Source organism: Neltuma alba, unplaced genomic scaffold, assembly GCF_004799145.2.
Source record: "Neltuma alba isolate B1F8T4 unplaced genomic scaffold, ASM479914v2 tig00013372_pilon, whole genome shotgun sequence".
In the NCBI taxonomy this organism is placed as follows: domain Eukaryota; kingdom Viridiplantae; phylum Streptophyta; class Magnoliopsida; order Fabales; family Fabaceae; genus Neltuma; species Neltuma alba.
The window spans coordinates 226,561-254,476 of NW_021637635.1; the positions used below are offsets into that span (position 1 = coordinate 226,561).

The window sequence follows — 27,916 nt, forward strand, 5'->3', positions numbered from 1 at the left end:
ATCCCTAGCATAGCTACCTTATTTTTTTCACTCGATTTCATATTTTAAAAAATTATTCTTCATTCTTATATTGAAAAAATGTACGCTTCTTTCTATTTCGTACCCAAGTGTAAGGGACCATCTGATTTTTAGATGTTGTATTAATAATCAACAGAGAGAGAGAGAGACAGAGAGTTTTGGCAACCATGCTGCTCACATAACTGTGAATATATTATGGCTGCGAATGTTTATATTTTGCGTGATGATGAAGATATAGTTGCCCTGACCTTTGAAACCTAGAAAGGAAACTAACTACTCCGGTCCTTAATATAGGACCCAATTGTTGAGTTGGTTTTGATTCTAAATATAAGACCCATTTATCATATTTATCAATTTTCTCTAAATTACCCCTATGGATACTCCCTCAACCATAATCAAGTAGAAGAGGAAGAGAGGGTATTAAAAAAGATGATGATGGTATTTTAGGAAAAATGTATCACATTTCTTATAATTAACTAACTTATCTAACTTCCTTAATCTAATCAAATTAGTTAAATGGGTCTTATATTAATGACCGGAGGAGTATTAAATTCATGAAATCCAGATATCTTCATCTCCCCCATGATCCCTATGAAACCCCATGAACACTCACGCCCATATATAGTTGTTGTCCATATAAATTGGAAGCTCCACTAACACTTGGATCAGCATAGGAAACACTGAAATTGAGTTACATCATGTAATGGAATCATGCATCAGACCGCAAAAACAGATAAAATCTTATGAATAAGATTGATTTGATTATTTGATGTATTTTCGAGCGCATTGAGCGATGGGAAAAAGCAATCTAAAATACATAACTCGTCATTAAAAGTGAGCCTAGTAATTCTGAATGGCCGCTAGTTTGACTTCTGATTTATTGTGGATGGTCTCCTTCCTTATATACTCACGAACAAAATCTTATATTGGAGCTTAGATGGTCTTGCTTTGTATTTTGCTTGCAAATATTTGATTAACACATTCTTTTCCACTAAAAAAACCCGTTCGACTTTCGTTTGTATATATGTACATTTAAGATTATTTTCAGTTTGGCTAGTGATGTTAATTCTTCTCGAATAAAATTTGCAAATTCAATTCGCTCTATCATGATTATGGAGAAATACGGGACTGTGACATTGGGGGATTCTGAAGAGGAAAATGACGATTCTACTCACACATATTTCACTCGTACGTAAGACATGACCCATATATATATATATGATGAGGTTTAGCATGTGGGGGGTGAAGACAAACTTGCGTGCAGGGACTTGCTGCTAGAAATGAGTCGTATATCAAATATTGATGAAGACAGATGACAATGCGTACGTGAAAAATCTGCCAGATATAACGAGGACATCTAAAAGAATTAATGTCTTCAACAGTCACCCGTTTTGTTCATTTCACCTGACTCAAAGTAATTACTAGATACATCTTGGCTAGCAGGTGAAGTTTTCGCAAGAGCTGAGCACCACAAAGCTCAAAAGAAAAATAACAACGGCTACTACTTCAAACGACTATAGCTTTTCTGGCTAAAGCGAAAAAGAGGGGGGGAAAAAAACGCTATAAATTTTAATGGGAGGGAGTTTGGATATAGTCTCATAGCATGTCCACAAAGCATTCTTTCAGAATATACCCCAAGAAGAGGTTCACAACGCTTTGTTGCTATATAGTTAGGACTAACTTATTTGAGGCGATTGAAAATTCTTCATTTCATGAATTATCATGTAGTATTCTTTAAAATTTAATTACCTTGTGCTGGGTATTTGATTTGTGTACGTTCAGTATGATAGAAGATCTTATCATAAATTTTGAAAGTTTTAATCTCAACTTATCTACTTTTTGAGCGTTTTGTTGCGCCAATGATTTACTTTAATGAAATATTTATAATTAGGAACTCCGGTTCATTACTTTTGTGATAATTTTTTTTCCAGATCAAATATGGCAAAAGCCTACCCTATACCATTAAAAGGACTCTATCTTAGAACAAAGTAGAGATTTAGAAACGTCTTTCTAGGGATTAGAAAACGGAGTAATAAGAGACACAGCTTTAGGCATATATTTCATAAGTGTGTGGAGCTCAAGGTATATGCATCTTCCGATCTGCATTTTCGGAATTGACATTTACCTGATTTCCTATGTATACCAGAAAGTCCGTTCCTATATATATGCTCCAAAGCCTAACATCTCCATTTTTGCTTACACATCTCACATGGAAAATATATACCCATACGACCATGGTCCTCCCTGTCCAGCTATTTGCCCCAACAGGAGTCTGTCAAATAGTATTTGCTTTTCAAGCTTTTATCTCAATCTCATCCTTATTTTTCCATCAATATGCAGCCTTAATTACAGTGCTTTAAACGTATTTGGAGTTTTGACCAGTTTATGTATGACAATTGAACTCCTTATTTTTATAGAATTTTGGACTATGGCTTGGCTTAGCATAATCATTTTGTTACAAAATTTGATTAATTTAGGTAATCGATTGCATTGACTAACGGCTAGATATAATTAGCACTCACCACTGAAGCATATTATGCGATGTGAATTTCGTACATTCTTTTTTCGGTTTGAGGTAGCTAATAAAGTTTTAATAAGTAGCTAATAAAATGTTCTTTATTTCAACAACCAACATGATTAGACATGTGGACCGTTCATGTGTTCAAAGTGATCTCAAACTAACACCACCAGTTAGTGCCTTCTTGGAAGTTAATTTAGTGATCGATTGTGGTACACATAGAGCTTAACTGAACCTAGTTATAAGCGTCTTTCAGCAGAGAAAAAGGTAAGAACTTTGTGATTAACATTACCAGAATATTAAGGCCTAGTGAGGTAGGTAAATGTTGCTATAAATATGGTGGTGGCCAATAATCGAAACGGCTGAAATTGTGACTTTTACACCTTTATCTACACGACACAAGATTTCACACACTTGGCAAACTAGCTAGCATGCATGATATAGTAAAAATGATTGAATTGCGGGAGACACTGTCATGTTATATCATGAGATGAGATCAAATCCTGATGACACGGCATTTACATAAGTAGAAACATCAAAACGTTGGACAGAGGGCCGCAAAGCAAATGAAGGTTGTTATGATGTGGAAGTATTCGTGGTTTTGGTCGAGGCCTCAAAGATTCTGCTGGACAAACCGAATCAAACTCAGTACTCTATGAAAAGACACAAACTGAAAAGCTATAAAACTTCATCAATTAATTGCATCAGTCCCGTCTATATAAACCACCTCTTCTTCATTCTCGAAACCAAGAATCGCTTTCTCAACAAGGCAGTCAAACCCAGAACGGAACTTACACTCAAAGAAAGCAGAACAAGCGTATCAACACAAGATGACCTAGTTTATGAAGTAATTTTCCCCCGGCCTAGCTGATTAGAAGAGAGAATAAGGTCAGTGAGATTGCGCAAGGTTCTGCCACTCCAAACCATATGTATGCAAGACCGGAATATCATGCTCTATGTTATAATTAAAACCCCAAATCCAAACAATCAAAAGCAAACCAAAGCAGGAAAGATATGCTAGACGAAATACCATAACTAATAATTGATATATAAATTGAGAGAGTGCTCAAGTCCCGTTGGAGGGAGGTGAAGAGCACTCACAAACTACTTCAGTCTCTACCTCTCTTTTGTGAAAGTTCCTGTGGCAACCACAAGCAGCACAGGTCAGAGCAGCGGTTGTACCTTCATCTCCACTGGCCATGAACTCGCGGCAACCGTCCACGGCGTATCCTCCAACGTTAGCCGCATGATTCTTTTGGCACTCTGCATATCTCACACTCCTAACAGTAAAAGACGAAGAGCTTGAGCACCGAGCAGGCTCCTCTCTCCTCACCACAACTTGACGTTTCCTCATCTGGTCACTTCCCTCTGTTCCAGCGCTGCCTGCAAATATTATGTTCAAGTTACCGATGAGCTCAAAATCAGAAACCGGCGATGAGAAAGAGAGAGAAGGGGAAAGAGAAACAAGTGATGAAGAAAGAGGGGATACAGCTTACTTTCTAATGCATATGCCCATCGAGCCCTAACCCTAGAATATGTATTTATAATTAAATGCTAATTAAATTAAGTATCATCGATTTCCATCCTTACTATTAAAATCTTTAAGCCAAAGTGGGAACAACTGATCACAAACACTTTTTACTGTGCGTACTAATTTGATCTTGTGATCGAATTTCTGTTCACTTAAAAACCCTAGATAGGACATTATTTAAAGCTAGAGCTCTGGCTAGTGATTCTAATGCACGGTAATTATGACTTAATGCTGTTGTGATGGCAATGCCGCAAGGGGATCCCCCATCAGGAACTAACATGATACCCATAGAATTATTTGTGGTTCATATTGAGCCACGTAATTCATGAATTATAATGAATAAGAAAAAGAAAAATCAAATCAAAGAGATTCCTCCTTGTTAAAGGAAAATCCTTAATAGTGATGGGTTTGATTCGGAAAGACTTTTTCCTTTCACCTAAAATAGTGATGGGTTTGCTTAGCTAAAAAATAAAGATGGGTTTAATTTGGAAGGACCAGCTAAGCAGGATTTAACCCGAAAACGTACAGTGGCCCCTAACTTGATAGTAAAAGGCAGCTTTGTGGGGTGCACTGATACGATGCCAATAAGAATTGTCCATAGCTCTTGACCTAAAAACGTGAACATGATAGGCGAGCTTTGCCCAACCTGTACGACAAAATCACCGTGATTCTGTTGTTTGTAGCTATGTAGGATTTATATTTACACAATAAAAAAGGTTTACTGTTTCATCCTCCCAGTAAATTACAATCATCATAATGTTGATCTGCTGCTACTCTAACTATTATTTACCATTAAGCTAGATTAATTCTGGTTACCTAGGATTAAAAGCCAGCCCTGAATTCTTTTTGGAAGACAAAAGGCACATAGAACGACAAGTGGAGAGCCAAAACTTGCGCTCATTTATATATGCTGTCTGTTGATGTGCGCTGTGATGTATATATATGCAAAGTTGGTATAGGCAATTATTTATTCTTCTTTACGCATAACATTCTGCCATGCCAGTTTTCCATCACCCTCTGAACATCAACCATCATAAATGCAGTGTTAAAAGTATGTCTGGCCTTAATTAGTGCATAAACAAAGATTATCAAGTGCAGAACTTCCGTATGTGTTTTTTTCCCCTTAAATTATATTGTATGATCAATTTTGATGAAATCTTTGTCAACAGTACTTTTGATTATTCTTGCAACTCTTCCGGGTTCTAATTAACTTTTTATTCAACTTTGAAGGGAAGATGTGGCCTTCAAAGCATGATCACGCATCTATCTAGCGGGGGTCTTGACAGGCTCACACCCGATGATATATAACTCTTGTGTTGGTGTGCGTAGATAGAGTATTCTACTGCAATAAAGCATATATACGTGGATTTGTATAAAGGTACAAGGCCTTATCAACTCAAATTTTGAATTTTCTTTTTCTTGTTTTGATAGCAAGCCCGGCATTAATTTTTTCTCTACAATATGTTTCACCAAAATGGGGGAAGTTTTTTCAAAGAATGCAGATGAAATGTGCATAGATGAATTCAGATACCAAAACATTAATTTAAGGAGGGTCAATGTAGTACATGTTTTACGTTTTTACCGTACGTGTATGTCACTTCGCGTACATACGTATACTTGCCTTAGAATGTATCATAATTTGATTTTGATTTTGAGAATGGGAGCGATATATGCTAACTGATCCATGGAGGCGAAAGCGTATACAAGAGTAAGACAAAAATTCCTAACGTTTTAACTGCCTTTGGAATTTGGTGAAGTGATGCTGGTACATGATATAATAATGGAAGATTGAAGAAAAAAGGGCCTTATTCCTTTTTTCCCTTTGTTATCCCTTTTACTTCGGCGTGTGTGAACTGTGTTCTTCGTCAGAGTGAGCCCGCGACTCCATAACTCCATCTCTTGACTTATTCATTTTCACCGGGATGCTCAAAAGGCATAGGCTTAATCCACATCCCTTCAACTTTTAGTCGTAGGTACTAGTGTGTGATTGTGCGTCTTAACTTCAATCTACTTTAATTGACAATGTTTAAGGAAAGAATTTGTGTCCGATTAAGTTTTCTCCCTCCTGTCCCGTTAAAAAAAAAATCGCCGTTATTGTTGATATGCAAGTTATACGATGAATTAATAATAGGGTCACAGTGAAAATAACAGCTTTGATTTTTAAAATTGAGGGTTACGTTTCAACTTTTGAGCTTGCTCCTTAATTAATTACTCTTTCGGTTCTTAATATAGGACCTAATTGTTGAGTTGGTTTTGGTTCTAAATATAAGACCCATTTCTTATATTTATTAATTTTCTCTAAATTATCCCTATGGATACTCCCTCCCTCAACCATAATCAAGTAGAAGAGAGAGGTGGGGTATTAAAAAAGATGATTATGGTGTTTTAGGAAAAACGTGTCACATTTTTTATAATTAATAACTAACTTATCTGACTTCCTTAATCTAATTAAAGTAGTTAAATGAGTCTTATATTAAGGACTGGAGGAGTAATTAATTACTTTCTAAAGCTCTGTCATGGACATCTATCCTATGTGATTCAATGGGGATAAAAGATGTTCTAAAATTTCCTGGGCAATGGTTTTGACAACTTTCGGTACTTGAGGCATTTTTAAGTAACCAAGTGGGTTATTGTTTCATTGTCAGTACAGTTCACGTGCATCTTGGTAATCTTCATCCTGTAAGAATTTGATGGCAATCTATCCAGACAACTTACGAATAGTTGTAACATTGACCATTTGGGTAAGTTTTCTTTTTATATATGCAAACATGCATCATGATTATCTGTCTTCATTTCTGTACATAAGAAGGGTAATAACTTAATTAGTAATTAGTAATTACTGATCTGTTTATTCTGTGCTCAAACTTTGGTATGTTGTGCCAATAATAAATGTCTTATATTGAATTGTTACTTTTTGTTCTCCCATCTAATATATGTTAAAGGAATCAAAGAGCCCTAATTAATTATGAAATATCCCTAAATAATTATGACAATGCATGGATTTTGGATGTCAATTGCAAGCATCTAGCTTGCTTAATTAGGCGAAGACAACGTCATATTTAAACCCAGTTTGTGCTTGTCTTTATTTGGTGCTTTAGCTATATAAATCCAGGCTAAATTAATTATCACCTACCAAAAGCAAATCTGTTGAAAGCAGGGTCTCTATATCCTTTTTACTGACTGGAAACACAATAATAAGAGATAGATCGAGATGATTCAAACTGCGTTAATTAAATCAATTTTAATTTGCCATCATCAGATTGCTAAGTTCTTCTCAGCATGTTTAATTGAAACTAAATAATAATTAGCTGTAATTCTGGCTAGGACCCAGGATATATAATATATTTGAGAGATGGGGAGATCTGGGAGAGAATATAAAAAGGCAGTTGATTAAGATAAGGATTTAGGGGTGATGGGGATATTTAAGAATGATGATGTTTTGGAAGAATACAGAAAGATGGAGTCTTTTGCCACTCAACTACCCAACCATATTGTGATGCCCAAACAGTAAAAGGACTCGTCATTATCATCGTCCTTCGCATTAAGCATCTTAGGCTTCTTAATTAATCACAAATCTCGTTTGATATTTAAAGGTCACAAATAATACACGACACCCGTATGTTCGTTATTCCTCGTTTGATTCTTAATCTAGGAGCTACTTAACTAATTTCAAAATATTTAATTCTAAGAAATGTGACTTAATTTTCCTAAAATATTTATGTGTAACATTAAATAATATATAATTTATAAATTAGGATTTATACTTACATCAAATTTCTTATATTCATTATATCAAATTCGATCATGTGTACTTTTTTTGAAATATTAGCATTTAATTATAAACTTATATAACAAAATTAGAATACATGATTATGTGTGATTGAAGAACTTGACATAATAAATATAATAAGAAGCTTGGGATAAGTATTTTTTTAAATGAATTAAGATTTTATACTTAGAAACAAAAATAATTGATAACAAATTAACTCATATATTTAAGATCAGAGATGTATTTATCATCATATGCGTCTCCGTCACAGTAAGCAAATAGTTATCACTTAAAATACAAGACGCGTAATTTAAAATCAATTAAATCATTGTAAATTTCGGTTGAACATAACTATAAGTCCATATTGGCCAAATATAGATGAAAGTGGCATGGAGGATGTGAAATGAGGCCCAAATTGAGCTATGAATTGACGTAAACCCTAACGATCCCCACGCTAAAAAAAAAAAAAAAGCAATGAGAGAGATGTGGAATAATAATAATGCAGATAAAACTGGAAAAAAAATGAGTTGGGAGAGGGGAAGTCCATATGGATTACTGATAATGACAGCTGACACCAAAACCTGGGCTGCTTGGACACTCTGAGCAGTTGTCAGCGTTCCTTCATGTACCAAAACCTTGCCCTCCACGCTGCAAGATTCCTTTTTTTTAACTGGGACCGCACTTTCCACGTGTCACTATTCTGGGCCATGATCATTTTCGTATGCCCAAAAAAATTTCTGACGGAATTTTTTGCACATTTTGGAGTGAATTCAAAGACAAGTGGGTTGCTTTCCATTTTTGAACTTCTCTTGGGAAATATTCCATACAAGTTGAATTTTCATTATATATAGCATTCGGGTCTGACCGTTAGAGTATTGAAGAATTGGATATATTGATTTTTAAGGTATTATTCAAAGAAAATATTTCATATTTGAATGCATGATTAAGTAAATTTCATATTAAATCATATTTTATTGTTATTAGAAAATATTCATTTCTTTTTTAATGGATGAAAAATATTAATTTCAAAATGTTAAATATCTTTACTTAGGGAAATTGACATTCGGCTTGTTCATTAATCATTATCCCTCCTTTTTAATAAAGAGTTGGGAAATTCTAATGCTAATGAATGCGTGCGCGCGCGCGTGTTTTTTTTTTTTTTGGATACCTCTGATGATAGTGTTTTGGTATTGGAAGACTAATTCTTTTTTTTTTTTTTTTAACAAATAAGCACAAAGCGACCCTTCCGATTTTTGATGGAGTATACACACAATATGATTCATAATTATATTATAGGCGGACATATAATGCAATGCCATGCACGTGCAGAGATATATAACACACTGTAATTTGACCTATTTGCAAACTCAGTGACATCCCAAGAGACTAAATTCAGAAAGTTCACATATATACCCAAGGATCAAGCATTCTTAACGAAGTCTATAAGCCAAATTAAACCAAGTAAAAATCCCAACTAAACAATCCCTGATTAAATTTTTTATGCAACAATTCAAATCCAAATTAAGGCTAAACAAACAACTCGCAACTCAAAATTTTTTAGCCTGTTTGAGCCCACCCGTTAAGAGCCCAAAACGGGACAAACTTAAACAAGCACATTAACAGATTAAATGGGCGGGTGCCAGTGCTTGCCCATTTAGTGATTATTTTGTTAAAAAAAATATTCCTCTCAATCCCTATCCCTTCCGTTCCCCGCCTGTGAGTGTCCTAGCCCCCTCTACTCTTTCTTTTTTTTAGGTCACTTGCTCTCTATCTCATCGCTTTTGCTTCTGCTTCGTCCTTCTATAGTAGTTTAAGTTAAACGAGCTGTCTATGATCTGATTAGTCTAAATAGGCCCAGCCCAACTTATTTAATAGGGCTTTCACCTGGTAACAGGCTAGTCCAAACTTGTTTAACAATAATGAGCGAGCTATAAGTTACTTTTCGGGCTAGCTAGTCCCGCTCGTTACTCAGTCTTAATCCAAACTATACCAAACTTTGCATGTGAATTTTTCACGTTCCAATAATCTAGCTACATAAAAATTTCATAGCCACGCATGTATTTTCGGACCTCCCCCACCCAAACAAATGCTTCATCAAATTCCAATACAAGGTAAAAACCCTGGGGATTCATGCAAGTGTAAGCCTGTAATAAGCAAAATACCAGCGGCAATAATCCAAAGAATCCTGTATGGAAAATGTGAAAGCAAGAAGAGATGAGAGAGAAGTGCTTCACACGCACACACCCTCCACAAGTTAATTTGAGCCCCATGTGTTATCTATGAAGTCTGGCTTATTAATTGATACCTGGCTTGTCAGAATCAAAATCCAGAATGAACCGAACATCCAATGTAATTGATGTTTCATGGAAACGAGTTGTCAAGTTCAATGTCCATTTAGGCCTTAAAACCAGAAGTCCAAAAACTAATACAGCATTCGGCTTCTACCAAAAAAAAAAAAAAACATGTTCGTAAAAAACCTTAAAAATTATTCACACGAGTCACGACTCTTGGTAAAACGTTTTCAGGTGATCAGAAGTGACTAAGCGAGAGATGCACGTAACTTTCAGCTATTTTTATTGATTTTGAGAAATGAAAATTATGCAGCTAACATATCTTTCACTTGGTCCAATTAAGACAAAGTACAAACTAATTAAACTCCACATATGCTTCTCCATATATCATATAGAAGAAGTTTATGATTCTTATGTGGTACTGAAACAAATAGTTGCATATATCACAGAAGCGCGGATCATCTCGCGAATAGGGTCACTGACACATTTTGTGGATTTGAGGGTTGCAAGGGTTGGCGATGCGTCAATTCAATCCGTGGAGGATGCAAGCCAGCTCCCGATGTAATCAAGTTGAATTGAGGAGTCACATCCGCAATTAGCAATTTGATTAAATTATTTGGACCGCTTTCCACCTTCCAAGAAGTCCATACTCTGTACCATCTCATCTTGGGCCCTTTTCTTATCATCATTATCAAACCAAATCTTGTCTAATCACATAATTAGTTCCATATTAATCACACAACCACAAAACTCTAAACTAACATTAACAAAACCATGTCACTTTAAATTCGTTTGACATTCGAGCCTGGATTGACACACCATGTGCTCATCATGCGTCACTATGTCTCTCTTTATACATAGATAGTTTGAACTCTTTGTTTTACAGTTACTAGTATAATTTGCCGAATTTGGTATGCCAATGCAATAATGAAGAAGCAGCAGAGCTTTCAAATTTGAGCTCTCGGATTAATCTTTATGTTCATTATTCAATGAAATATGAGGTCAAACACATAATTATGAGACGCTGGCAATCATAATTACGTGATGTTAATTATTCAACATTTGGTTTTACTTTTACTGGAACTAAACTGATTTGCTTATAAAGATCAAACACAAAAGGATATATTCATCAAATGAACTATTTCTTGTCATGGACTTCAACAAAACAAATTCAAGAAACTTGCGCATCATTCGCTTAGCCCAGTCAACTTGCACTGATAATATTAAATTAACCTGGATTGGACCATCTAAACCACAATCAAGATTGCCCGTCAATGAATTTTGAGCGGTTTTCATATTTCTTCACGGATCCTTTATTTCCCATGTCTCCTGCCCGCTGAAATAAAGAGGACCGCAGCACTGGCCGTAGTTTTTTTTTTTTTTGGGCCGAAGCACATGGGTTAAAATATTGTGTTTTCATCTCTCTAAATTATTAATTTTGCAAGCTCTGCGGAGTCGTAAGTTATGGGTTTTGGCTTTGGTATATATAATGGCATCCTTTGCTGGAGTTGGCGTATTGTAAATTGAACCAATCATGTTCCACGGATAGGACCCACCCAGCCTCATCCCATCATGTCAATCTGAGCAAAATTGTGCTTCCCTTCACATTTTCACATGTGCGCATAGACTTTTTCTCAATTTTCTAGAAACAGGTTTTTCGGTTTTGACCCTTTCATGTTCTGCTTCACAACAAGTAAGACCGATATTCTAGAAGCAGCTCAATGAAATTCACAGCTACACATGCTTCAATGCCTCCAAGTGCAACTAGGAACGACGCTTTCACTTTTCCGGTGGTGCACTGGATCATGGACTCGTTCGAAGGTTAATCTTTGATTGGTTTAACGTTAAACATCTCTCACACCAGAGAGTTTTGGTCGATGATAGCTTTTATGATTCGTGGTCATATATATACGGTATGTGATTGTGTAGTTCTTTTCTTCCTCCTCCTCAGTTACGTGTATCGCATGACAATTAATGCAAGCATTATAATGTAGCCAGCCACATGCCGCATTTAATGCAAAATGAGTTGCGTTCAGAAGGTGATCCTTGGGAGGCACATGATCCTGTCTTTGCTCTTTCGCAAGTTTGTTCTGCTGCCTGGCTGGCTGGCCGCTCTAGGGTGCTAGTTTCATTTTTCTTTCGGCTACTAACCACAGATTGTTCAATTTTAAAACAAATGGTCCATTATAGATAATATATTTTATCATGCATGCGCAGATTTTAAAATATCATCTACCATCACAATACGTCAAATTCCGATAAACCATAAACAGCTACAAATCCCCCAAGTTTGCTGGTAAGGTGTGGGAGTAGTACCCGCTAGGATCCAACGTCCCTGAGTTTACCCAAATAGAATCGAACTCACATGTCACAAGACAACACTCGAGTTGTTTCCAAAACCTCTGCATTAAAAAGCTACCTATGACATGAAGAGCAAGGTTCGAGATGCTGCTCACCAAGCAAAGTTGCAATAATTATCGTTGAGGTTTCTGACGAGGAAATTCGTGTTCGTTTTACACCTCAAAAATAAGTTCTTTTGCGTAGATCTGTTGCACTGGTGTAGTAATCTAACGTCACAGATTCACAGGTGCAGAGGAGCAGTATTTATTAATGGAATGGTCCCATATTCAGAACAAAATGCAAGAAAATTAGAGAGAGTTACTATTTACTTTTATGCTTTTTTGGGTTTGCCATAACGGGACTCATGAGGATCTCAGGTTTCTTCCTCTTCATTTACGAATATCCCTTTACAGTATGGATTCCGCTTGCATTGCCATGAACAGAACTCTGTAACAAATTGAACCTGAGTTTTTTTTTAAACCAAAAAGAAAAAAACAAGTGAACCAGAAAATGTATGTATCCCATGTGCATTTATGGCCAATCAGTTCTTACAGACTGCTACGAGAATGAGAGCATGAGGAAGATGGGTATCCAAGAGTATCCTGTGATGCAATACTTTATCGCTGGATCGTTCATTATATTCGATATTTTTAAAAAGATAAAAAGTTATAATTTAATATTTCTGGCTAAAATGCAAATGGTGGAAATACAAATTACTACCTCCGGTCCTTAATATAAGACCCTGTTTGACTTTTATTTTGGTCCTAAATATAAGATCTCAATCTACTTTGTCTCTTATATTTATGCATCTTTTTTCAAGATAGTCCTTCTAATAATTGTAGTCCTAGCCAATATAGTTGATTAGTAAGGATATTTTAAAAAAGGCAATACCTATTTATTACAAATAACTAACTTAACTTCTTTCTTTAATCTCCTCAAATTAGTCAATTGGGTTTTATAATTAGGATAGGAGGTAGTATTTAATTCGATCAGATACATAAGTTAAGTAAACAGTTTTCGTCTTTGCGTTTGATGCTAACTTTAATTTTGCAGGCTACCCCTAGGTTGAAATATTTGTGAAACATGGCTTTAAAATCTTCGGCAAATTAATAATCGAGGCCCTTCCCAACCGGAAATCATGTTTATCATTGTTGTCACTGGTCATTTTCAAAATTAAATCAATTAGGTAGACACAGGACAAACTAATTGGTACGTTCATGATAAATATTAAATAGTTATTTTGAATAATCGTCAATTCTAAACTGCTCTAGTAAAATCAAGTGAGATTAGTTTATCACAGACAAGCTATATTTATCTCTGACATGGTTAGCTTTAAAGATAGAGACCTACAAGTCTTTCTTTTTGCTTAACATCCTAACTAATTCATACGTATTAATAAAAATAATTAAATTATTATTTCATATTTTTATTAAGTATTTTTAATATTATTCTCATTAATAGTGCTAAATTTTAATATTATATTAATTTATATTCTCTTAATATTTTTATTAAATATGAGCATATATGTAAAAAAATTTAATTATCATTGAAACTATTTAGAGGTCTTATAAAAAGGTCTAAAAATATCTTCTAAAAGGAGGCTTATAATAGAGACTAGAGGGAGTAGGAGTACTACAAGATCCTATTTATTGAATTTTCGTATAAGATAGATAAAACATTTATAATTTATCTCCAAAAATGTACTATCTATCTATTTAATTTATAATGACCTTTTCACCTCTCTCTCTCTCCCTCGAATGAGTTATACCAATCAAAAAAAAAATTTCTTAACACTTGATTAACTTTAATTAATTTCCTTGATTTTAGGAAATTAGTTAAAATACATGACCTTGTCCAAAAAAGATTGGATATAGTATTACAGCTCTCCTGACCGGATGGACCCTCCTTTTCACTAAAGCAATCTAACGGTCGAGATTTAATGGTAGTTTTAGATAAACACTACGATAGATTCGACGGTGTAGAATTATAAGCTTCAGCATTTTAAGTAGAGCATCCCCACCTCTGCATAATATTATCCATTGAAACTTACCGCACAGAACACAAATCAGAGTGTACTTAAACTGCTTAATCTCATAATTTGAAACTGGACGAGAGAAATGCAAATTTTACACTAGGACAAATACTAATATGCAATATATACATATATAGGATCATGAGAATGATATGATAGTTAGTAGTGATATCATATACACTTGTGGCAGACTGAAGGATTGAGATCTCTGTCCCACTTTTGATTTATGCAAAAGAATAGCCAGATGAGCTGATTGAGTCCTGTAACCGAGTTTAACAACAAGTCCGAGTCCTAATTACGCGACACGAAACTAACCAGTCTAAAATGATTGGCATCTGCAATAACAACTGACGTTTTATAATGTTATTACACGCCACCCCTAACTTGTTCCTGGAAAAGCAACTTCATCTAGAAGCCATTTCTCAAGAAAAGAAAATGGCAATTCTGCGGCACACTCCGGCTTGCTTTCATCTTGGAAAAGAGTAGTAGGTTCAGGGTCAGGAGACAGAGATTGGGAAAGCTCAGAATTTGAAGAATCCAAAGACTCCAGCCCAAACAATGACTCAAACGTCTCGCATGTTTCACAGCTATTTCCCTTGTTGTATTCATCACTTGGGGCTTCTTTGCTACAAGCACCCAAGTTTCCGAGGGAGTTCTGAGTCACTGTTGAGATAGTGCGGGAGGGATTTTTCTTTGGCGGATTTTTCTTCCATTCCTTCAGCAAACGAGCTATGTTGTCAGCAGTCGCCGCATAGCATAAGGATTGGGTTGGTTTCGCAGATGTGGAAGAGAAGGAGACGGTATTAGAGATGTTGGACTGAAATAAGCCAGAAGGCTTATTATGAGGTGACACTGCGTCACGAAGAGCTCTCTTGGCCATTTGGATATCAGTTTGGAGCCTTCTCTCCCACTGGCCTCGAGACAATGTATGCGAAGCCGAAAACCCATCTCTCACGCTGTCTCCTTCGACATCCGTCTGCATTTTCTTCAGCTTCTTCTTCAAGTGGGTGTTCCAATAATTTTTTATGTCGTTATCTGTTCTCTGCGGAAGGTACGAAGCTATCGCAGCCCATCTGCACCGCAATCAATAATACTCTCCAGTTCAGCGCGTGTCTCCTAATATTAAACACTTGATAGTAATATCTATGTCGCTATAGTTTGGTTTTAGATGGATTACCTATTGCCCAAAAGAGCTTGAAGATGGATGATCATCTTCTCTTCTTGGTCTGTGAAATTGCCGCGCTTGATTCCTGGCCTGAGGTAATTAGTCCATCTGAGTCTGCAACTTTTGCTGCACCGCGACAACCCTGAAAACCAAAGGGAAAAAAAACCGATTTTAGAGAAAGGCGCCCCATCAAAGTCAATGTAATCATGCAAAACAACGTAAAAAAGAGAGTGGGGTAATAAACCTACCTGTATTGGTGGGAACAGCCTTCCAATTTCCAGGGCCATGTTGCTGTATGTATGACACCAATAAGATATCTTCTTCAGGCGTCCAAGGTCCTTTCTTGATGCCTTCTTTGTCACAGCAAGGCGGCCTTCCCATGACTGCGTATGAGTTGTCCTTAATGTTTCTCTAATTCCTCTATCTCTCTTTCTGCAACTCTTGATCTGGTTTTCCTCCAATCCTACTTGATCAGTGCTTTATGCGGAGCCAAGCTTCCAAGGCAAAGTGAAAGAAATGGTTGGCGTGAATATATAGACAAAACAGGGGAAGAAGAGAGGGGTGTGTTTGGGAAGACGCTGACTTAAACAGGAGTAAATAGGGAAGGCGGAAGAGTCAAAAGTCGACAGGAAGAGCATTAACTGCAACGAGAGAGGAGGCCAAAGTCAGCTTGTTGCTCTCAAAACCGCGTGGCATTCAATGACACTGCGCTGGGAAAAAGCTCTATTATCTGCTTTTAATGCCCCCTATAAAAAGTCTAATCCCCAGCGGCCATTAATGGGATTAAGTGAGATAAAGCTGTACTCCAGCAAAACCCCGGTCGCTTCAATTCAGTACTCCACTTTATCGTTTGCCTGCTATTTCTTTCTAAAACCGCCTGGTTTCATCCACCGATTACTGCTTTCGAAAAGCGACGGTGATGGGAGAAGTTATAAATAAGTTTAGTTTGCCTTGATTATGGATGCAAATTATTGATAAGTATGTTCATTAGATAGTAATATTGGGGTGGTTATGGTGTTTGCGCTGTGGAGCAAGAGGGTGGCGATAGGAAAAGAAGAGGGAAGGAGAAAGCTTAAACGGAGTGGAGACAGAGAATAAATGCGAGGAAAGGGATATATATTTTCAAGAATGGGGGATGCAAACGGTGATGGGAGGGAAGCAAGGTAACCCAACTTGGGATCCTACTTTGAAAACAAGTGCATAATAAATACGTGAATGACATCTGCACCGGATTATTATAAGTAACATGAACCTGCCTCGTTCACTGCCCGTTGCCCGTTGGCTTCTGCCTTTGACTTTTTTATCTCTCTCTGACCTAATCTGCTGTGTCCCCGAGATCCTTCAGATCCTCATTCCCTTCATATTTGATTTTCTTTCAATGTTTTTAGTATGCGAGTTAAATGCATGGCTGCCTCCATTTGAAAAATTAATTTTATTACAAGTTATAATTTAAATTAATATTTCAGTGCCTTTTTTCCCCCCAATACGTACATCCTCTCTTTAGGGAAAAAACAATTTTTCTTTTACATTCTCAGTTTACATTTGTCTTTTTCTGTATAGTTGTCTAATATAAAGATCTAATCAACGTTCGGTCAAATTTGAATATTTTCAGGTCGATTTAGGTGTGATAAGCTGGAGTAATATCCCTTTTATCATTAAAAAAGGGTATTTGTCATTAATATAATTTCAATAAAAAAAAAGAATTATCTAATAGTTCTGATTATGCCTAAAAAGAGTACTACCTCCGTTCCTTTTTAAGAGTTACAAGTAAATAAATCATGTTGACAAGACTACTAGAGATTAGGCAGCTAGAAGTATCTCAAAATTTATGGTGAGAAGTGTCATTATTGTAATAAATTTTGAAAATTTTCCCACTCAGTCTTTTTTTTTTTTTTTTTTGGGGCTCCGCTTATATGTTCTTTTATTAGGAGTAATTTCATTCGAAATACTTCTAAGCACTATCAAGAATCATGATGTGAGAAACTAAGTCAATTAATCCTTTCTGTTAGAGCCATATTGATAAGTCATAATTGTTAGAATTCATGGATTTTCTTTTTGGTTTGTAACAGCTGACTCCGTCGTGGACTCATCGTCCTTGTGGGGATGACGGCGGCACTGGGTTCGGCATTAGGTTTGGGCAGGGGTTCCAACAACACCGAGAACGCTTCATTTTTTTCCTCGGGTAAAATGGGGAAGGAATTTTTATGCATTCAAAAACTATATTCCCCTAACTGGGCCTCTAATCCTTTTCGGAAAGCAGGATTGGAGGCCGGCCCAGCCCATCACATGGATGTTTTCTGCGGATTATTCGTTTTTAAAATTAATTAATAGATTTGTACCAAAACAATAAATTAATTAATAGATAATCAGTAACATCCTATGTCACTTGTGACCCCAACGAAATTTATCCAAATTGGGAGGGGAAAAAACCTGCTAACTAGAATTATGGATATGCAAGTGATACAACCTTTATTAAGCAACTCTAGAAAATTGATTTGAATCGTTGGCATTCACAATGATGAGATAAAGCACAGTTAATTCCTCAGAGTAAAATAAAGGACTGTACTAAAAATGATTCTAAGTATAAGGATTCAATTATAATTTTTAAAATAATATGAAATTAAATTAAAAATTATATAAAATCATAACCGTCAAGATGAACTTCTATGCAACTAGTATTTTTTCTTTTTTAAACATATATATGACTAGTATTACTGTTAACTATTACGGCACAGGGAGAAAAAAAACCATTAAGTTGTGATGGTTTACTGACACTTGCCTGCATTTGGGTCCGGTCTCACATGGAGAAACTATTACTATTACACCCGTTATCATGTTAGGAAACTATTACGCCCACTGAATCCATGAAGTCTAAACAAACCGTATTTTTAACTCAGAAATAATACGATCCTGTGCCACTAATCAATAGATTGATATTATTACTCCATATATATTGATATAAGCGGTATGCATAGAAAAGGTTTTGTTGGGAGAGGCAAAACCCACTTTGATAATATCTACACTCTAAGAGGATTAGTCTCTAGCTATCGACCGGGAGAGATCACCTGATTTCTACCAAAAAAATATGTATTGATCTCATTTTTAATATAAAAGTTAGTTAACTAATTTAAAAATATTTAAAAAACTAGTTAAATTAAATATTTATAATAAATATGTATTGTCTTTCTCAAAATATTTTTACTAATCAAATATATTGACTAAAACTACTATTATTACAAAGACTAACTTGAAAGAAATTAGCTAAACATGAGAGACAAAGTAGATTAAGATTTTATATTTAAGATCAAAATAAAAATCAAATATATTTTTATATTAAAGATCAAAGGTAGTAATATATTTCTTTTGAAAAAATGGTTATATTATTTTAAAGCCATAAAAAATACAGTTCACTCGGACTCCATTGGATATACAATGTCATGACTACCCCGACAAAAAAAAAAGAAGAAGCTTATATTTGATAGGATCCTGAGAGGACACCACTTGCTGCGGAAAATGAAACACAATGCAAGTTGGAGTGGGGTTTTGTAGTTTTTTCACAACACTGGACGTCTGCATCGCACTCAATGTAGTCAACAACCAAGACTACGGGTTTCCCATGTCACAGGCTTCACATTGCGTTTACCTTACCTAACCGCATAGGCGTGGCTATGTGCATACTGGGTGATTAATTTAATTGCATGTCAAGTAACCCCCCCTTTTTTAACACGTAATTAACACCACTAATCGACTGGATTAGATTATTGAGAGCAGCCTCACATTCGAATTTAACCAAAATAACGTCTTCTTCTTTGATCCGCCACTCCCCAGATGCAGCGCTTTATCTAAAAATGAAGAACAAAGGCATCAGCCGCGAACTTGTTCTTGTATTTTCTTAATTAATTGCCCGCGATGCTGCTGCTCTGCTGTGTTTTTCTCTCACGCAATTTAAAAAATGCCCCACGTAAATCACTTTCCCGTCTTCTTTTTGTTTTTGGTGAATCCTATGTTTTGAATTCCCACCGAAAAATGTCATCAATTTCCGCGATTCTGTCCCTTCCCCCACACATACGCAGTAGCGGTATTGTATATTATTCCACACGGCGCGTTCAGATATTAATTCTTGTGTTCTCTGTCTCCATCACACGAACCCAAATTAAAAGGATGTCTTCCTGTTGTTTATTTGGTTAATTACATTCACACAACCCACATTCCCGTGCCATGCATATGGACACAACACAATCATGTCACTAATAGTAATTAATTAGCATATAAAAATTAAAGAAGAAGAAACCCGCAAGAAAGCGCCAAACTTTCTACAAAACTTCTTTATGGCAAAGTATTATGTCATTGGATGGCTTTGAAAGGGCCGCGTCCTTTTATAATTTTTTCGGGTTAGAAACGTCGTATCGTATGAGGCCGAAGTCAGAGGACACGGCTTCAAACAGTAACTAACGCAGCGTGATGATGAATAATTCATCAATGGGTCGGTTTGTGCCGTTTTTGCTCTTTTCATTCCTTTTTCTCAATGACTAAATTATTCGAAATTGTTTTGGCAGTATTCATAGCAGTGATCAGCACCATAACACCCATCACTGTAATAAAATCTACACCATTTAAATCTGATTTTAATAGTCTAGATTTAAAATTTTTAATTAATAATTTTTATATAAAAATTATTAAAAAAACTTACAGTTAAGAGACTAAATTTATTTTGAATTACGTAACATTTAAAGAAAAATATTTTTCAAAAAAAAAAATTAAAAAATTCAAATCTTAACCGTTCATATTAAATTCGAATAGTTAAGATTTGATAAGTATCATGGTATCTATTATTATGATAAATATCAAAACTGGTTCCTAAATTATCACGTTCCTTTCATTCCAGTTTTTACTTTCCACTTTAGGCGTGTTTGTCATGTTCTCTTTTTATTAGGCAGAAATGATAAAATAAAATATTAACAGGAGTAATAAAGAATTTGAAGCCTGAGATCAATGTTGAAAAAACTAAAATCCTCAATAACCTAGCAATCAATTAATAAAATTAATTCAAATAGAAAAAGTTAACCGAATCGGCCCTTTAGAATAGTCTCGTACATTTTTTTTTTACTAAATCATAAGTATTATCCTATCGGAGGCAATCCTACTCGAAAGCACTAAATGTGAACACTTCTCCCAATGGGGATTCAAATTTTGAGTCACTCATTGTGAAGAATTAACTCCTTCTACTAGACTTAACCCTGTTGATATACTTCGAGGAGACTTCATGATATCTATGAGTCGTGCTTATTTTAACTGCGAGTAGAAAGTAAAAAACATGAACTCGCTGACTCCAACACGAACGAAAATGAAACTACGAAGTTTTAAGAAAAATTTAAAACATAATTTCAAGGTAGGATAAATATATAAGAAGTAAAACAATTCCTTTTTATTTATTTATAATTTTCCTCATTTTAACTTTAGAAATGTTTTATTGTCCCCACATTTGATAAACAAATACGTATCATTTCTGATCAAGTACATTTAATAGAAAAAAAATCGACCACGCACTTATATATGTCCAAACACACCCAGGCACAAAGCATATGTTAGAATTGGTCACCTTCCTCGCAAAGGGGAAGGCTTTGATGTCACTGGACTCCAGGGTCTTTAATATTATACATGTGGTCCTTTTGTTTTGGATACTTCTCATTTTGGTTCCACCGAGCTTAGTCGTTGAAGATCTGACTTATAATTTATGAAGTTGTGGTGTTTGTCAATAACTCATCTATCGCTGTCCAATATATGTTTTGGTTGCAGTAAGTCTTCAAAACTTAACTCACCTGAATTGTTCTAATGAAAAAAATTCTCATTCCCTCCCTCAATACAATCAAGAAGGAACATAATACACCCGTATATATATTGCCAGCGAACATAACATATCTTTGGATTAAGAAATAATTGCTTTATCATTTTGATGTCAGTAATTATTTGATTAGTCGTGACAAACAAGTTTTTGCAATAAATTAAGGAGACCCAATAAAGCTTGAACGTCACTTGCTGTTCTTTCTTTTAACCCCTAATGTCACTTTCACGAGCATGTTTTCAATTCGAATGCATGGAATTAATGTGTTGATTACGAAGTGCATAAATATTTCTTTAAGACGCTAATCAATAAAACATTAATCATGGAATCAATATATTCAATGAATATGCATGGAAAATACTGATTGGCTAACAACTGGCATTGATGAGTATCCTTTTGGTAAAATCAATGAAAACTGTCGAAATTTAAAAAAAAAAAAAAGACACGACTCATGTTTAATAATAATGGGGATTCAAATTATATTTTGGATACGATAATTTTGTTAATAAAAAAATTATGAATATATATATATTTGTCACTTGTAAGCACGTCCTATTCATCAAGGGTTGTCTTCGCATTACTAGGCTTAACTCATCATATAAGTATTTTTTTAATGATAATAAAATATATAAACATAAACGACAAATAGAGTATTGTTTAAAAAGGAAAAAAAAAAAGGAAAGAAAAAACGCTGTGCTAGGCTCCGGTAATAAAACACCTCTGTGTTTGCAGATATTTTAAAAGCCAAGAGATAGCAATACAGGGGTCGGCTACTCGGCTTATCTAAAACGACGGTTCGGCCTGGGCAGTAAATGAAATGACAAAGTAAAGGACAAATAAAACCGGAGCCGGCCGATTTTAAGTACATTTTGTTTGGACGGATGGCGTTGAATCTATGAGCCAACGAATTATGACCCAAAAAGAGGTGTGAAGTACTGTGAGCTTTCACCCTCCACACCTTACGAAAGCCCGAGCATAATTCGCATGAAACTTGAACCAGAAGTCGGAGGTGTAAACTTTCAATTTAACCCAGATGGATCATATGTATAAAATGGCTCGGCACTTGTCATCAACTGATTGAAACCCCTTCCCCTGTTTTCTCTCGCATAACGGTTCTCAGAATCCCATGCCTCCAAGCAACCTCTAATGAGAATAGTTCGAACCCAAGTCGCTGACATGTACTTTTCTTCCCTAGTTTTTTGCTCCCAAATCCCTTCCTATTAGGTCAGATTTCAACCTCCTCTTAATCCGATTCTACATGTGAACGTTCCTCTTTACTGGTACTATGTCCCCTTCTCTTCCTCATTTTTTCAAACGCCGAATCAGCCTCCTCATGACTTCCCCTGTTTTGCTTCTATTGGAATGAACTTGGGTTCATGGATTTATTCCACGAGTGCCTCCATGAGATTTCTGCGGTTAACCCTCCCCTTTCACTATGAGTATGGGCTTTCCCACTGGGTTTTTGCACCGAAAGATGGTTCTTTTTTCTGGTTATTTTGGGGTCCTCCTCTCCTACCTTTGGCAAGCTCTGTTCTGGGTATTCGACAGAATTTTCATGAGGTTTGTTATTTTCAGTTTCCACTTCACCCAAATGTTTCCATATATATTAATTCTCCGGTTAATCGGTATTCCTGTTTTGTTGCTTTACGTTGGCAGGTATTTCAGTCCTGAAGCCATTAAATCAGCTCGTTCTGCGACTATTTCTCATGACTCAAATTTTTCCGGGCCAAAATCAGAGGCTGGAGCAGGGTATTCCAATTCTTCCAAAGATGAAGTGTTGAATTCTGAAAGTTTCGAGGAAGGTACTGATTCTCTTCCAGAGGAAAGTGATTCAGTAGACTCTAATAATTCCCAGCCAGAACCAGAGCCCAAAATAGAGTGTTCTGAAATTATGGACGACACCGAAAGTGTTTGCATTGAAGAAGCCGACTCGCCGAAATTGGTCTTCAAGTTCCAATACCAGAATTGGAAACTCTTTGAAGAATTTGACGAAAGAAATGATGAAAGTTCTCGTTTTGTCAACAACCGAGATATGAGTTCCAGCAAATATGAGTTCATCTCAGGCAATAGTGCCAGCCACTACTTGGAGGAACCCGAGGCTTCGATTCTCACTGTCAAGGAATTATTTGTTCAATCGAATGATGGGTCCTTGAAAAACAATGCAACCAAGAATTTTAGGTTCTTTTCTGAGATTGAAGGAGGAGACGTCCTTGAAAATAAGGCTGAGAAACTGAAAGCTATGCCATGTGTAGAAGCAACAGAACAACCAGAATCAAGGAAAAATCAAATGAAAAATCCTTATATTTCTACAAGCAATGTTTTTCCAAGTTTAGGCCACGAATCAAATCCTAAGAGTTCAAATATTAATTCTTTGCTCGGTAGTCAACTATCGGATTCAGACATGGGAACCACTGTTGAGCTTGACAAGTCAAGAAACCAAGATAATGAAAATGCAGGGTTAACAGAAGAAGATATGGACTTAGACGGGGATAGATGGTCAGATAATTTAGACGTTGGGTACGAGCCTGATGATTTTGATGAAGAAGACAAAGACTTAATGGAAGAGCTTCAAAAATTTGAAGAAGAGGCTCAGGCACAGAAGCTGTCGGGTAATAACGACAGTTGCAAAGCCGAAGAATCTGGCGGCAAAGAAAAACGGCTCATTGATTGTCCCGAGGACTCTGCGAAACCCAATTTGCAGAGCTCAATAGGTTCGGATCTTGAGGACTCCAACAGGTTTGATATACTGTGGGAACATCAAGATTTGATGGAGCAGCTGAAGATGGAGCTGAAGAAGGTGAAAGCCACGGGCCTTCCGACCATTCTTGAGGATTCTGAGTTTCCGAGGATGATGGAAGACTTGAAGCCATGGAAAATAGAGGACAAATTCCAGCCTGGTACTAGTACGACCAACGAGGTCCCAAAATTCTCCAGGAGCTACAGAGAACGCATGCGAAAATTCGATATCTTGAATTACCAGAAAATGTGGGCTATCGGTCAGTAATTTCCGTTTCTTCATATTTTGATTTAATTTTTTCAGTTTCCTCTTTTTGATTCTGGTTCTTTCCTGTTCTTTCTAAACACGCTTTTGATATTCCATACGAAGTTTCTTCAAAGAGTATTTTCGGTTAATGACCAATTCATTCAATCTCTATGATCGCCGGTCATTAACCCCATACCCCTCATCTAAGTCATTAAAATCATATTATAGGTTAGGACCCACTATATCTGGGGTTTGTTGAACACAGAAGTCACGAATCATGAACCACCTAAACACGTAGAAGTGAGTCACGGCTGGACATTTTTCTTTTTGGGTGGGTACGGTGCCAATATTTTAGACCGCTTCCTAACTTTTTTTTTAAATTTAAATATTAATCTAACGTATTTATTCATTTTTGAAAAACAATTAATCTGATGTATTTAAAGTTTCAATCCCACGGTACGCCCTCAAAAAAAAAAAAAACTCCCTTGAATTGGAGAGATGGTATTTCTATTTTTTATGCAATCCATTTTTATTTTGTTCGGTATTGCATAAAAGAGGGGTTGGACTGTAGTTTCGAAACATAAATGTTTGTCCTGCTACAGCAGATACGACAAGTCCCCCACATGAATTTTAACTGCCCTCGACTGGACAAGGACATCCGCATGAGTTTTAGGTCTTGTTTTTACGATGAAATACCTAGTTTTATGCAGACGTGTTTATACTCATGAAAATCTGCCCACCGTCTTTCTTTATGTTCATTTAAATGATCCAATGTAAAGACTTTGTACCCACATCAAGTTTCTAATTCAATTCCTATTTCCCCTACGTCATATCGTCTGGACCCTTCCCAAAAAGAAAATCGCTCCCTGCAATGATCTGGCAATGATGTTAATGCTCCACCCGATCGTTCCATGACCTTGTAAAATATCTTACTAAGCAAGACACTTTGAAATATCATTTTATGTTTGTAAATTCTAAGTGGTCTTCATATTTTGCTTAGTGTTTAAGAATCCAAACCGACAAAAGATGGCACTTAAAAAGTTTCAAAATCCTCCTGTAGTTTTTTTGCAGTCAAAGGAGCCATTACAGTCATTTTCGAGCCACAAGACATCTTCTACAAGGATCATGTCCCAACTTTCACAAAGTTTTCACCGTTCTAGACCTAAAAAATCAGAATCAGACCCAGCGAAGAAGTTCATTAGGGAACTGTACAGTGATCTGGAAACGATCTATGTGGGTCAGCTGAGCCTGTCCTGGGAATTCCTTCAGTGGCAATACGAGAAGGCCCTGGAGATATGGGAATCTGACCAGTACGGAACACGAAGGTTCAACGAAGTGGCCGGCGAGTTTCAGCAGTTCCAAGTCCTCCTTCAAAGGTTTATCGAGAACGAACCTTTCCAAGAAGGGCCACGAGTGGAGAATTACGTCAGAAATCGTTATGCCATGAAGAATCTTCTTCAAGTTCCAGTAATAAGAGGTGAGTAACTTTGGAATACTCGTGCAAATTGCTCCGTGTCTTTATTCTTATTCGGATTTGGAATTCACCGACTTCCGACGGTGCCTTTTTGAGCTTGACTACAAAATTCCACGTGGAAGGCATACATTTACGAATAATAGAGCCATTACTTGTGTGCAGAGGACAACGCAAAGGATAAGAAGAAAATAAGAAAAAGAGATTCGGATGACGATGCCATCACAAGTGGCATGTTGGTGGAAATCCTAGAAGAATCAATTAGGACGATCTGGCGTTTCATTAGGGCGGATAAAGACGCATGTAACCTCGCACTCAGAGGTGCAAAAGAGAATCAAACAGAACTCCAAGACCCTGCAGATGCAGAGCTTCTAGCGCAAGTCCGAGCAGAGCTTCAGAAGGTAATTGAGTTCATTAATGTTGTAACGTGGTTCTTCATTTTGTTTTGTTTTTCCTGTATGGGTGATGTAGCTAAGTGGCATGATGTTGCAGAAAGAGAAGAGACTGAGAGAGATATTGAGGGGTGGAAGCTGCATATTGAAGAAACTGCAGAAGCAGAAAGAGGAAGAGACGGATCAGTACCTATACTTCTTTTCACAAGTGGATATGAAATTAGTTTGGAGAGTGGTGAACATGTCGAGGATAACGACGGATCAACTGGCTTGGTGTCGCAATAAACTAACCAAGATTAATTTTGTAAATCGAACATTACATGTACAACCCACGTTCTTACTTTTCCCGACCTAACCTTCATTCCTAGCTTTCTTTTCAATGCTCCCCCCATTTCTGGTAGCATTCTAATCTCTTCCTCACAATTCAACTAAGCCAATAGTCACCGAAATAACATGTGGAGCATTTACTATGTATGTGCCTTTTTTAAGAAGAAAAGGCAGCGTCTCATTTTTTTAATAGATTAATAAATGACAAAATATATATATATATATATAAAAGAGGAAGAGACGGATCAGTACCTATACTTCTTTTCACAAGTGGATATGAAATTAGTTTGGAGAGTGGTGAACATGTCGAGGATAACGACGGATCAACTGGCTTGGTGTCGCAATAAACTAACCAAGATTAATTTTGTAAATCGAACATTACATGTACAACCCACGTTCTTACTTTTCCCGACCTAACCTTCATTCCTAGCTTTCTTTTCAATGCTCCCCCCATTTCTGGTAGCATCACAATTCAACTAAGCCAATAGTCACCGAAATAACATGTGGAGCATTTACTATGTATGTGCCTTTTTTAAGAAGAAAAGGCAGCGTCTCATTTTTTTAATAGATTAATAATGACAAATATAATATATATATATATAATATATATATATATATATATAAACCAGAGGGGTTTACGGGGTTTGTGAGTGAGTGCGTGCGTGTGTTCACAAATGCAAATTATGAGTATGCCGTCCTAATCACCATCATTCCTCATCTCGTCTAGCAGTAATTAATTAAGAATGATCAATGTCTATTATAAATGAAATTTCAATCTCTCCTCTTAGTGACTGCAACGCGTCCGCATTTTTCTATAAACATTTTTTTTTGTCCTTTCCTTAAAACTCGTTTTTTCACCATTCACAAAATTTTTCAAATCAGCAAATGCTATGCTGGCCTTAAGGGTGGAAACAGGCCAGGTCAAGCCTTGTTCTTAACAGATCAGGCCTGTTTGGAGTTTATTGACCTGAGCCTAGCCTGTGGCTTGTTGCAGGCTTATTTTTTAGCCTGAGCATGGCCTGTATAAAGGCTGACCTGGCCTGAAACCTGTTAAAAGACCTGTATTTTTAAAAAATTCAAATTATAATAATTATTTTTTTTAAAAAAGCTAAGATTAAAAAAACGTACATAATAATTAAATTTTAATCTTGTCTTTTATTTAAATTTTAGTATCATAAGCATTGTTTTAAATCTTAATTATAATTTATAAGAATATTATTGAAAACTAATTGTAATT

General features: G+C 36.1%; 3 protein-coding genes across 4 annotated transcripts; 1 reads left to right on the forward strand and 2 right to left on the reverse strand.

The window, feature by feature from the left end:
* Positions 1–3,449: 3,449 nt before the first annotated feature.
* On the reverse strand, positions 3,450–4,083 carry LOC114736832 (mini zinc finger protein 2). The gene is made up of 2 exons (XM_028924715.1): positions 4,033–4,083; positions 3,450–3,919 (listed from the first exon to the last, which is right to left on the reverse strand). The coding sequence occupies exon 2, from the start codon at positions 3,888–3,890 to the stop codon at positions 3,603–3,605; it is 288 nt and encodes a 95-aa protein (XP_028780548.1). The 5' UTR covers positions 3,891–3,919; positions 4,033–4,083; the 3' UTR covers positions 3,450–3,602.
* Positions 4,084–14,633: 10,550 nt separating this feature from the next.
* Positions 14,634–16,432, reverse strand: LOC114736823 (myb-related protein 306-like). Its single transcript, XM_028924705.1, has 3 exons — positions 15,913–16,432; positions 15,677–15,806; positions 14,634–15,572 (listed from the first exon to the last, which is right to left on the reverse strand). The coding sequence occupies exons 1-3, from the start codon at positions 16,043–16,045 to the stop codon at positions 14,879–14,881; spliced, it is 957 nt and encodes a 318-aa protein (XP_028780538.1). The 5' UTR covers positions 16,046–16,432; the 3' UTR covers positions 14,634–14,878.
* Positions 16,433–22,372: 5,940 nt separating this feature from the next.
* Positions 22,373–27,121, forward strand: LOC114736826 (uncharacterized). Of its 2 annotated transcripts, XM_028924709.1 has the most exons (6): positions 22,373–23,066; positions 23,163–24,502; positions 25,550–25,966; positions 26,126–26,361; positions 26,453–26,524; positions 26,914–27,121. In XM_028924709.1, the coding sequence occupies exons 1-6, from the start codon at positions 22,942–22,944 to the stop codon at positions 27,094–27,096; spliced, it is 2,373 nt and encodes a 790-aa protein (XP_028780542.1). In that variant the 5' UTR covers positions 22,373–22,941; the 3' UTR covers positions 27,097–27,121. The 2 variants fall into 2 exon arrangements, with proteins under 2 accessions (XP_028780542.1, XP_028780541.1); XM_028924708.1 differs by lacking the exon at positions 26,914–27,121 and having other exon boundaries at positions 22,374–23,066; positions 26,453–26,897.
* Positions 27,122–27,916: the final 795 nt, after the last annotated feature.

Bases quoted from the DNA above. Each gene is read 5' to 3' on its own strand.
- LOC114736826 (XM_028924709.1), top strand. From the start codon at position 22,942: ATGAGTATGGGCTTTCCCACTGGGTTTTTGCACCGAAAGATGGTTCTT. The intron at 23,067-23,162 runs GTTTGTTATTTT...TTACGTTGGCAG, and splicing joins TTCGACAGAATTTTCATGAG to GTATTTCAGTCCTGAAGCCA. The intron at 24,503-25,549 runs GTCAGTAATTTC...ATCCTCCTGTAG, and splicing joins CCAGAAAATGTGGGCTATCG to TTTTTTTGCAGTCAAAGGAG.
- LOC114736823 (XM_028924705.1), bottom strand. From the start codon at position 16,045: ATGGGAAGGCCGCCTTGCTGTGACAAAGAAGGCATCAAGAAAGGACCT. The intron at 15,807-15,912 runs GTAGGTTTATTA...TTTGGTTTTCAG, and splicing joins GGCTGTTCCCACCAATACAG to GGTTGTCGCGGTGCAGCAAA. The intron at 15,573-15,676 runs GTAATCCATCTA...ATTGCGGTGCAG, and splicing joins CAAGCTCTTTTGGGCAATAG to ATGGGCTGCGATAGCTTCGT.
- LOC114736832 (XM_028924715.1), bottom strand. From the start codon at position 3,890: ATGAGGAAACGTCAAGTTGTGGTGAGGAGAGAGGAGCCTGCTCGGTGC.